Here is a 12,294-nt window from a genome sequence, read left to right on the forward strand (position 1 = left end):
TCAGTACCATAACAAATGCATTAAAATAGATGTTAAATTAATTTATCAGTCAATCATTTAATCCATTAATTAATGACAAACAAAACCCAACAACAAGAAGACCAGTTGTTTATGTTCAGATGTTGTACTGTTCTTTATGGAATTATCCACACTATTTTCCACTGTCCTGTGTTTTTCTGCTATTTAGAGCAAACGTCTCCCCCAGGGTCCCCTTGAGGCTGACCCCAGAAGCCTTCCCCTCCCACCCCAGACAGGTGTCAGCCGACGAGGCAAGGCCCGGTCTCACGGTGGCCCAGACACGCCCAGGACAGGTGACCTGGAGCTGGTGAAGGAGCGCCCCGATGAAGTTCTGTCCCCAAGTCGTTCCCAAGCCTTAGAGACCCCAGAGTCTCTGAGTGACTCTCTCTACGACAGTCTCTCTTCCTGTGGGAGCCAGGGATGAGGAAAAAGCCTCACCAACTTCAACCAGCACACTGCTGATTTGAAAGGTTTCTCTTTCGTTTGTAAACGTTGAATATTCAAATGCAGGAAATGATCCTTGACCAGTGTGCCAAAATCACACCCTGTTAACCTGCTGATGTGATGTGATAGTATGATGTGAGGTTTTTTTTGTACTTTGGGACTATGAACTCAAACATGGTTTGAAGCAGAACATATAGAACAGAAAAATATAATTTAAGTGCACAGAGGTAGTATTACATTCTGAGAAGAGAGAAGCTGCCTAGATTCTTGGTCCTCAATTAGCAGTATGTTTAACAAATCTGGATGATATGTCCTCTAGGAAAGAGATTCCATCATTATTTACCTTAAAACCTTAATCCCTGAATACCTCTCGTGAGTTTATTCATTGCTCCTGGTCTTAATGAAACTGAATTTTCTAATGAAAGGACCCCCTTTCATTGGTTCCTCAGGATTACCAATGTTCAATGACCAACACACACACGCGCACACACACCCCTCATGACAAGTCATTCTCCCACATATGTTTGTGTGATCTGCTGGTAACCCTCCTGTCTTCTTTTACATCACACTTGTGGTTGTTGTGAAGACATCCTTGTTCATTTAGTTTGCCAAACTGTTTCAAATCTCCATCCTAATTAAACTTGCAGATTCGTTAATAGATATATTTGAAAATTGTGTAGACAGAGATATCATTTTTGTCATTGCCACCATTTTCTGTCTAAGGTTGTCTCCAAAGGACCAGTTGAGGTCTGCAGTACCTTCTGGATTTGGTACAATTTCACTCATTGAGAAAACTCATTGAGAAAATAAGGCAGTAATCTCATAACTATTAATCTCATCAAACTAGTATTGGAAACACACTTTTATTCCCCACATGTTGGCGCTATATTTTTTTTTTTATTAAGTGGAAATTGAGGCACATTGTGAAAGGGGAAAATGTCAATAGGATATGACACCTTTTATGAAACTTTCGTTTTTCATTTTCTTTCATCTTTTTCTTTTAGTTCTAGACCAGTTACAAATCAGTTTGGTGAAAAGAACTCTTCTAGAAACTGGCCGAGTGCTGTTTTTGTATCCACACAGAAGCTTCTAGAAAAGCCTGTAGCTATCGATAACAGTACAGCGCAAACATTTCTATGGAAGGCTAAACAGGAAGATGAGATTTTGGGAGTATAAGACTACAGGAAGACTTTCTAGAGAGGGAAGAACAAAGCTAAATATTTGTGGTTGAAGAGGAAGATTACAGGCTAGAGAGAGGGTCTTTAACCTCCTCAGAAAAGCTCATCTTCTGTATTACCTCTGAGGTATGTACAATTATATGTTTAAGCATAACACTAAATCTCAGGCTTTAAGAAACTAAAATGCAATGATGACTAATCCAAATTTTAAAATGCATTTAGATAGAAGCTGCCTCTAGAAAACCGGTCCTGCCCACCCTGAAAAAAAAATTGTTAAAATGTTGTTATGAGCTGTTTGATTAGTTTTGTAGCTTTAATCTTACTCTGCTGTCTCAGAATCACATAAAAGAAACTCTTCCAATTCCCCAGAAAGTATCAGGATTGCATTAGTGTTGAAAACGGCACAGTCTGCCTCCTTAATGGCAGCAGTGATGTTTTCATATCTGATGTACAAACACCCAAGCACAAGAAACACTGCAGAGGTATTCACACAGAAATATATAAACACTTGCAGGTAGTATTTTATGACTGTCATAACGCCGACGCTAATAAGTGTGAAATTGTCATAGGTCATCAATATTGTTCAGAATTTACACTGTGACTGATTAGGGCAAATTAAAACTGTGACACACTATATACCAAATGCCACAATTTATTAGTTAGCTAGTAACTGACCACTGACAATAACTGGTGTTGGTTTAAACAGTGATTGGGATCCTGTCATTCTTATGGTGGATCATCAAGTTACGTCGTTTTTTCCACGTCATTCGTTTTCAGGATTACCTGTATTTAATGGATTTACTGAGATATTAATCTTGTTGAATTCATTTCAATATGAATTCAACACCTAGAGCACTGCTAAGCAGTACTCAACTTGTATGAATGAATAACATGTTTGTTGTACAGTGTAATTAGAGCACAAAGTTGATTTCTCCCTAAATGAAGGCTAAAGCTACAGAGCCTCTGAGCTGGGCTGAACTGGACATAAGCTAAACTCATTCAGAAGCTAAAGTCACACTTCTACTGTTAAGGAGATTGCTATGAGTAGGTAAAACCACAGGAAAGTAAGATACCACTTCCTGGAGGTTTCAGTTTTTTCTCAACTGCTTGGGCTCATTCACATGGAATCTTGTACCACATATTGGTTTTACACAGACATGGGAGATATTTCATAACACAACAGGAAATAGAGTATCCACCTCCTTTACAGAACTTTGGAGTAAAAGACAATGAAAAGTCTTCCAGTAGACTCTCCCTTAGTCACTAACCATTACAAACCCAGTGTTAATGGAATGAGATTCCCAGTATATACGAGGTCCATATACACAAAGTTCATGCCTTGTCCGACCTCTTGGTTTCAGGTCTGGTTCAATAGAAATGGAAGCGTTTATTACTCGCTGGGGTTTTTACCTACAGGTCCAAGCACATGTTCTTCTTATTTGTTTATCTATAGCCTTCCTAACTTATATCAGCCTTTGTGGGTTTTTTCTTGTTGTGATTAAAAAAAAAAGCCCCAAGGCAGACATCCTCATCGAGCTTCTTTGCAGTTCTCTTTCCACAAGTGCCATGTTCCCTTAAAAAGTGCTTGAGTCCAGGGTCCTGTGGAAAAGGAGCTACCGCCAATAGAGCGAAATGTCCAGCTAAACGAAGACCTTCTGTGTTCATTCAAGTCCAGCTAGGCAGGCAAGGACACTGCAAGAGTTAAATAAATACCGGAGGTTTTGCACTGTGTGTTGACTTGTGTCAATAGCTCTTCTCCAAACAGCTGTTGGCACACATGGTTTAACTGTATTTCACAAAATGTTCATTTAAAGACAAAATAATATCAATTACCTTAATTAGTGCACTTTATCTGGATGCTGAGAAACCTTTTATCTCTCATTCCACGCATGGTGTACTTATGACTTCAGTTATCATTCCTACATATTTTGCCTGAAACCTAACATGAATTACAAGGATCTAGTCATAAAACATAATGCACCTATTTGTGTGTGGGGGGGTGGGGGTGGTACTGAGTTCCATTATTTTAAACTGTTTGTGGTTGGTCATTTTTCTGTCGCTTTGTGGAGGATTTCGACCAGGTACATTTAATTTGCCCTGTAAATAATACTTCAAGGTGCTGTGTATATAGCATTTCCACCAGAACTCAAATGAAGCCATAGAAATGTACCTTATCAAGTAATTCAGTGATGGATATTTTAATTTATGTTTGAAGGGAAAACAAGTAATAAATCCTTCTGTCCAGTTTTCTTTTTGAAGACGTTCTGTTAATGGCCACCATTATGTGTGTGATCAATAATGGTCTTGCGCTCGCACACACTCACATACTCGCAGAAATATAAGCAGACCCGCAGGTATAGCAGAGTATGCTATGATCTGATGCCTAAACCTGTTAGAAACGCACCAACCTTACTGGCGAGACTCCACCCCGCACCAAAAGCGCGTACGCGAAGAAACGTTCGCGCCGCTCCACTCCGCGCGAAGCTCGCGGTCTGGGACAGTACCCTCTCGCGCCTCGCTCCTCTCAGGCACGCGACCAACACGCTGTTGATGGAGGTCAAGGACCATGCAAGCGTTCCTCCTCCTCGCTTCTCTGGGTGGATGCGTCTTTGGCTCAGGTAAAGCAGCTTTAATGGAACATTGGCTTAGGGTTAAGGTGATGGACGTCACTTTCCTTGTGTTTAAATGATAGCAAAATAAACATAACAAACTTCGCAAACTTCAAAATACAGCCTGTACAAACCGGCCTAGATGTGATTAGATTCTCCATTCACTTGAACTCGTTATAAAGAAACCGTCTTTCAAGTGCTTTCTGTGTTTTTGGTTTTCGTTGCGCATGGTGGTTGCACTCCGCAGGAAACGCCAGATATTTGTCCCTACTTTTGGCATTGCTCCCGACGAAGCATGACGGGATTATGGATTTATGTCTCGGAACTTCACATACTTGTCTCATGTACACAAGTGGGTCACAACTGAAAATGCAAATATTACTGTACCGAGAAAAGTTCATATAGTCCAGGTTTTCTGACAGATTCTAATTAAATATACAGAACCAAATTAATGGTATCAGCCTATTTGTCCAATAAACCCGATTCTGATATCGTTTTTCAAGACAACAGGCCCCCTGCCTGAGGTATATAGGAGTAAAATCTGAGACTGAAGTAAAGGAGTAAGACTGACCCTGACACCACAGCGGGAAACAGACACGTTCTGCAGTGAACTTATGCTGTAGCTACAGTCAGTCTGGGTCCGCTGCACCTTCGTCTGGAATAACAGTAATTACCATTAGGATTTATATGGCTCACATAAATTTTAATGTATATTTCAGAAATTCCGATTTTCCCGTTTATAGCAGCCACTAAGAAGTTAGTATACGGTGTGTGAATGTGTTACCTGACTAACCGGTGTAAAAGGCAAAGGGATGTAAAGAGTAAAGTCAATATTATTGGTTAACATGTTGAGGCTTAGACATGTTTTTTGTGGAAGTGGCTCCCTCTTGTGGACAACGTCTGTTTCTGAATTTCAATGTATCTCAGATGTTGGTAATTTAACACACTAGCCTTTACTGACCTTTAATTTCTTAATCAACAATATAACTAAGGCCCATACAGTATGTATCAAGCTCTCCATATAATTGGATTCATTACAGAAAGTTAACAGTTAAACAGAAAATGTAGTTTCAACACTTTCTAAAGTCTATTTATTATATGGCACATGAGACATCAAGTACGGTGTTTTTGCACATTGTTTACACTTCTAACTATATCAATGTGCAAAACAGCCTTGCTGAACATTAAAGAAATAAACAAAAAACCTGCTGAATTAGGAATCATTTGGTACTTGGCTAAGCAGGAATGTGAGGGCTAGTTGATGAGGTTTGTAGAACCAGTAGAAATCCACCCTGATATTGTTGATTCTCATGTGGTTGATGTCTCATCAGAAACATGACCAAGTGCTCTGCTCGTATGGACATGTGGCATGTTGTGCCATGGAAATGAACAGCTGCACTTGAGCTTTATTCTCTGCATCACAGTTTGTGTGTGTGTGTGTGTGTGTGTGTGTGTGTGTGTGTGTGTGTGTGTGTGTGTGTGTGTGTGTGTGTGTGTGTGTGTGTGTGTGTGTGTGTGTGTGTGTGTTTAGTCTGGCCCTTACAGATGCAGTGCTATCACTGTGAGGAAACTCTTCTCAACAATGACTGCTCAGCCGCAATGTTCATTGTCAACTGCACAGCTAATATCCAGGATGCCTGTCAGAAGGAGGTGATGGTGGGGACGCACGGTAACTCCTTTTTATTATTATTTCCACTCATTCTCAGATGACAATAACTCAGTCAGTCTCTTAACTACGGATACTTATTTAAAAACCCTCAGAATGACTGAGGTCAGAATATAAATCACTCATGAATATTATTTCTCAGAATCTGTCTAAAGATCTCTACTGCATTTTTTAAAATATATCAAATGACAGTGGGGATGTTTCTGACAGTTACTGTCAGTTAGTCTTTAAAATCAGAAATTGGACCAGTAACAATCAGTAAAAATCAGAAATTGGACCAGTAACAATCAGTAAAAATCAGAAATTGCTCCAAAATGTACATTTTTAGTTTTGAAAATAGGCCAAATTCATAAAACATATTGAGCTAAATTTAATGTGCAGACTTGCTCCTCGTTTCAAAATGTGGATTTCCAGTGTATATTGCTGCTTGAGTGACACAATTTTGTTGCTTTGCGATGATTTAGAAAAAGAACTGAATTTATCAACTCAGTGCAACCATGCAGTTCCTGTCTTGGTAAAATTACAAATGCATCACATGTTTAAGCAATTGACGTTTTTCAGCATACCACTGGTCTCACAACTGGGGTTAGTCAGTCATCTGTCTCTTGGTGTGGGTCTTTAATACATCTGGCCTCATTTACATGTCCATTTTGATTAGCTTTTACCTTGGGCGCAGGTATACCACCGTGGTAAATTGACACTGGTGCACTAATTATCACCACGGTGACTTTTTACTTTGCGACGTGCTGTTACCGTAAGGTTTTATGAATCTGGTCCAGTTTGTCCTTGTACCACGTGGTCAGTAATTCAGAGTTGGTTATGGGCATCGATTGTGCTGTTTCAGAGAAAGCTTTAGAGGGTTTAACTTGGGAATACATGCAAGAGCTTCGTGATTTGCTTTCAGTGTAGCTGCATTGTGATTTGAAATGGGATTTTTTCCCTGTGCAGGTGTGTCGTACCGCAAGGCCTGCGCGTCGTACACCACCTGCCTGATAGCTGCAGCTGGTTATCAGCGCTTCTGCTCACCTGGCCGAGTGGGCTCAGTGTGCATCAGCTGCTGTAACACTCCCCTGTGCAATGGGCCGCGTCCTCCCCGTATCTCCAAGGCCCACACACTCAGCCTAGTCAGCCACACACACCTCCTAGCCCTTGTTGTTAATATGGGAACCTTACTATCCATCTTGCTGTGAGCAACACATGGAGGATGCGGATGATGAATGAAAGACAACTCAGTCTATTTACAGAGCGTGAGGATGCACTATCTTAGAGTGATTAGTGGTAATGGACCACTTACCTAACAGAAGATCGGTCAATATAACCCATGGATGTGTTAAAGGAAGTGCTCTTTCAAAACGTGTGAGACTTGAAATACTTCAATAATGCCTTTCCTTTAAAAGAAAAAGGCTGATGTAAGACAGGTACTGGAATGGAATTTCTCCCCTTAAAGTAAACATTTTTAAAGCAGTTCAGATAATACTACAGTTTCAAAGAAAATAGTATTTAACCTATTCAGACCAGTAATTATTTTTTAAAATTAATTTAATGTGAATATTTGATGTTTTTTAAGCATTATCTGTGAACAAATATTCACCGTTTCTGGGTTTATTTACAACTTCATGATTTTTTTGTTGTCAGAGAACTGATGTGCTGAATAAAAGTGTTTTGATTGAACTATGCTTTATGACTGAAATGCATTATGAAGGTTTCCTGTAATTATTATGGAAAAAGCACTTTGGTGGGCGCACTAAAGCCTGTGACTTAAATACAGTAACAGAGTGCACCTATCAGTAATTTGTGGAAAGGTTTGTAAATATTTTTATTATAGAGAATAGGATTTAACAATATTCAAGGTGGATGAAATAAAGACTTTAATCATGCTTCAGATTTACTGTTCCAGCTTCAACTCTGCAGTCTCAGTTAGGAAAACAGCGATTTGAGGGATGTCGTATGTTTCGTTTAAGGAACCTTCACCATTACAGTCTGGTGGAGATTGATTTAACACGGGTCACTACTTTTTTCAGTTCTCTTACTTTAATTTTGCATTTGACACTACAGATCACAGAACTCCACATAACTGTGTGACTTCTGCAAAGGCAGTGCATTATATTAGGGGAACCAAACATTTATTTTTACTATCCTTTTCTATCCATTTTTTTTTTTCGATCATTTGACTAAATTATCAGTGAACATCAAGTCAAAACAAGTCTAATATACAGAGCTATGCCTGCATATTGTTGTAGGCAATACCTTTATTTATTTATATATTGGTTGGTTCCTTGTTTATCCAGATTGTTTCAGAAATTCTAACCTTTCTGCATTAAATGACTTTTCTATTCTGTAATTTTATATTTATCATTTTAATACTCCAATTTATTTTTATTATTTTTATCTTATTTATTATATTATTTGTTAACTGTTCAAAGTTCAAAGTGGTTTTATTGTCATTTCAGCTATATACAAGTACACAACAAAAACGAGACAATGTTCCTCCAGGAATGTGGTGATGGTCTTGGAGACAGTAACATCATCAATGCACTTGCTGATGTAGCCAGTCACTGATGCTGTATATATACTCTTCCAGGTTAACAGTGCCACCGTCAGTAGCAGCCTCCTTGAACGTGATCCAAGTCGTCTGCTCAAAACAGTCCTGAAGAGCAGAGATGGCTCCTGCTAGCCAGGTTCTCACCTGCTTCAGAAGCGGTTTCGAGCGTCTGACGATCGGTCTATATGCAGGAATCAACATTACAGATATGTGCTCAGAGTATACGAGGTGGGGGCGGGGCTCCGCCCGGTACGCACCGGAACTGTTTGTGTAAACGCGATCCAGCGCTTTCGCTCCTCTCGTTGAAAAATTCACATGTTGATGGAATTTAGGCAGTACTGACTTGAGATTTGCGTGGTTGAAGTCTCCGGCGACGATAAACAGTCCGTCTGGATGAACGTTCTGCAGTTCACTAATCGCTTCATACAGCTTCTGGAGAGCCTCTCGTGTGTTCGCGCTGGGTGGAATGTACAGCGCGATTATAAACACGGAGGTCAATTCCCGCGGTAAATAAAAAAAGGTCTGCATCTGATAATAGCAAACTCCACCAGCGGTGAGCAGTATTTAACGACAAACTGTTATTTAAATGTGGATGTTTTGTAATTATTTTTTTTCCCATCTTGCTAGGAAGCATGTTGATCTGTAATCAGTGTATGAAAGATACTATACAAATAAACTGTATCAGTACTAAACACTTTCCACATGACTGGCATGTATTCCAAAACTGCATATCTTCAGCGCTGAATACAATCATTTTATTTTCAGATTTTCTGAAGCAGGTGAACCATGCTTCTGACATTGTAACTATATTTCTGTATGGTATAATTATGCTTGTATATCCCTATATATAAATTATTTGTAGTTTCTTTCAACGTGTTAAGAAAACGTGTTAAGTATCATCAGTATCACGTCGCTATGAATCGTAGCTATGAATCCTTTTTTTATGCTCTTTGCTCTAGCAAACAGTCTGTCCATGTTCCAGGCCTTCTTCCAAACAATCTACATCGATGACCTCCTGATCTTCTCCCAGTATTTACCTGAACCCATCAAACATGTTACTAACATCCAGGCTCGTTTGTGTCCACGCCACTTCTACCCCAGAGTGTGGAGTTCATCACACTACAGTTTCATTCCTGGGGTGCATGATTACTCCTGGCCATACGCACCCAGACAAGGTCTCAGCCAGGACGAATATGTCTGTACCTCCCACAGTGAAGGACCTGCAATGATTTCTGAGGTTCACCTACTTCTACAGGAGATACATCCCTGATTTCCCTACAGGAGATGCATCCCTGACGTCAATATGCTGGTCACCCCTCACCACCTCTGGAAGAATCCAGACACAAGGGAGCTGTTCAGCGACTAAGACTGCTTTCACATTCCTTAAGACTGCTTTCACATTCCTTAAGCCTGCTTTCACATTCCTTAAGGTTGCCTTCATATTCATTAAGACTGCTGTAACATTCCTTAAGACTACTGTACTGTAACATTCCTTGACTACTCCCACATTCCTTAAGACTTCTGTAACATTCCTTAAGACTGCTTTCATATTTCTTAAGACTGCTGTAACATTCCTTAAGACTGCTCCCACATTCCTTAAGACTGATACCATATTCCTTAAGACTGCCTTCATATTCATTAAGACTGTTGTAACATTCCTTAAGACTACTGTAACATTCCTTGACTGCTCCCACATTCCTTAAGACTTCTGTAACTTTCCTTAAGACTGCTTTCATATTTCTTAAGACTTCTGTAACATTCCTTAAGACTGCTTTCAGCTCTGCTCCCATCCCCCTCAAACTCACCTCCTATGGAGGTGAGAGTGAGGACTATTCTGTCCCAACAAGGCTTTGACCTCTGCTCCTCAGATGTTCTTGTAGCTCTCTAGTAGCGTCACAGCCTACCGACACTGACCCTGGATCTGCTCGGCCATGGCTTATTCCCGCCAATGAGTGTGTTAAGTCATACTGCGCTGCGCGCTCTATTTAAACATGTAAAAATAAACCTGTCTCTGCTGGATCTCTTCAGTCCCGAGCATTTGTCCACATGTATGCTTGTATGTTTTTACGATGTACATTACATTACATTTGTACCATTTTACAGTGCTGAACAAATCTTTGGGACATTTGCTGAAAAATGTGATGTTGGCCAATTCATTCACCTTTTAAGAAAATTTGATATACCATCTTCAGTTTAATTACTCTAGCCAGTGTGTCTGATGAAAGTAAAAGACTGGGATACTCCTGACCTTTAGCTTTCTATCTGGAAGCATCAGGTTGCTAGGTAACCAAGAGTGGTTAAGAGCTGTAATTAGACAGGTACTGCCAAGTTTGGTTTCTCTAAAATTAGGCCCAACTCAGTGCACAGTTCAAAAGAATGACTCTTACAACTGTTAACTGTCTTATTATCCAGTCATCATCATTGACAAAGAAATCGTCATTGTACTTTTTTTTTTTTTTGAGGTCATCTTATAATGCAAAAAAAAAGCCAAAATAGACAATACATCATGCACTGTAGACTATTTATAGACCTGTGAACATGTGCAATAGTGTCACACTGTCACACTTCCTAGCCCAGACTCCATTTCCCAGCATTCACCCACTAACAGCTCCTCTGTCGCGCCACACAGTTCCACCAATCACCACACTCTCATCAGAAGCGCCTTTCCTGATTATGAATTGCTGTCACCTGTTTCTTATTAACAGTCTGTCTATTTCAACCTGCTTGTAAGTCTTGTTCTTTATAAGTATTGCCATGGTTGTTTCATGCTGATTGAGTGGTAGCTCTGTCTGGGTAGTTTGCTCTGGTTTTGGGAGTCTGGACTGTTCTATATACTTGTGACTACCCCACATATTCTGTTTGCATCCTGGCCTTTGCATGTTATCTGACTTTGGCTCTGGTTTATTCCTTTAATAATAAAACCAATCCTACTGGTTATCTCAGAGTCTGGCTCTAGCCTGTATTGTAAATACCTGCAATTAATATGAACCCATAATTACTATTTCATTACTTTTTTGATGGTTTAAATACATTCTAGGCTGCAAATTATGTCAATAAATACAAACTGACTACCTGGCCAGTTTCCACAAATAAAGAAATAAACTCAGGAAAAACAATATAATGACATCTCCAGCTCAGGCTACTTCTAAAATGACCCTACATATAGGACAATTGAGAAAAAAGTACGCCATCTGCCAATCTCAAAAACCTTTTACCGATATGGACTTTGGGAGCTGTGCACCAGCTGAACTCAAAAGATGTCACTGCATTGTCAAAAGGTTTGGAGATGTTTTGTCTGTAGTGTGATGAGTGGTGAAACAACTTTATGCATTGTTTCATGTGTTTCTGAGGTCAAATGTCTCGTTTGAGATCTGACAATAGAATGAACTTTAGTGAGTCGCAAAGCTACAGGAAGCTTGGAAGGCCTTGGAGTATAAGGGATCCAGGGTTCCCCAGCACAGCTTCTGTTGGGTTCCTTTTGCATCAGAGTACTTGTCAGACCTCCTCTAGAAAAGGTGGGCAAAAGAGTATTTCCTGGCTGCTTCAAGAAAGGCAGAAATGTGTGAAACCATAAAGATTTTGCTTGTTTACTTAGTGATGGCGGTTTCTACAGCCAGTGGTTCCTGGTTAATTGTAAAAGTAACTCGGACCTAGCCTTGTTCGTTCGCTTTAGCTGAGAAACGAGAGAAGATATCTGGACATATAGGAAATGTCGCCCCCTGTAGGACAGTGGGAGAGCAGCAGCGGAGCAAAGCCACAGCAAACAGTCGCCATAATCCTTTCTGCAGTAATCTGCTCAAAAGCATTAGAATAAAACTGAGGGAAATTATCTTTGAA

At 39.9% G+C, this 12,294-nt stretch overlaps 1 protein-coding gene across 5 annotated transcripts in view; it reads left to right on the forward strand.

The window, feature by feature from the left end:
- Positions 1–3,898, forward strand: part of LOC113582019 (nck-associated protein 5-like) — a 68,041-nt gene extending 64,143 nt beyond the window's left edge. For all 5 annotated transcript variants that reach the window (XM_035520655.2, XM_035520657.2, XM_035520656.2 and 2 more), the window contains exon 13: positions 188–3,898. In XM_035520655.2, coding sequence (XP_035376548.1) covers positions 188–442 — 255 coding nt within the window. In that variant the 3' untranslated portion in view covers positions 443–3,898. The remainder of the gene's footprint in view (positions 1–187) is intronic.
- The last annotated feature ends 8,396 nt before the right edge of the window (positions 3,899–12,294 follow it).

This window comes from Electrophorus electricus, chromosome 22, assembly GCF_041902795.1.
Source record: "Electrophorus electricus isolate QZ-2024a chromosome 22, ASM4190279v1, whole genome shotgun sequence".
Classification (NCBI taxonomy): Eukaryota; Metazoa; Chordata; class Actinopteri; order Gymnotiformes; family Gymnotidae; genus Electrophorus; species Electrophorus electricus.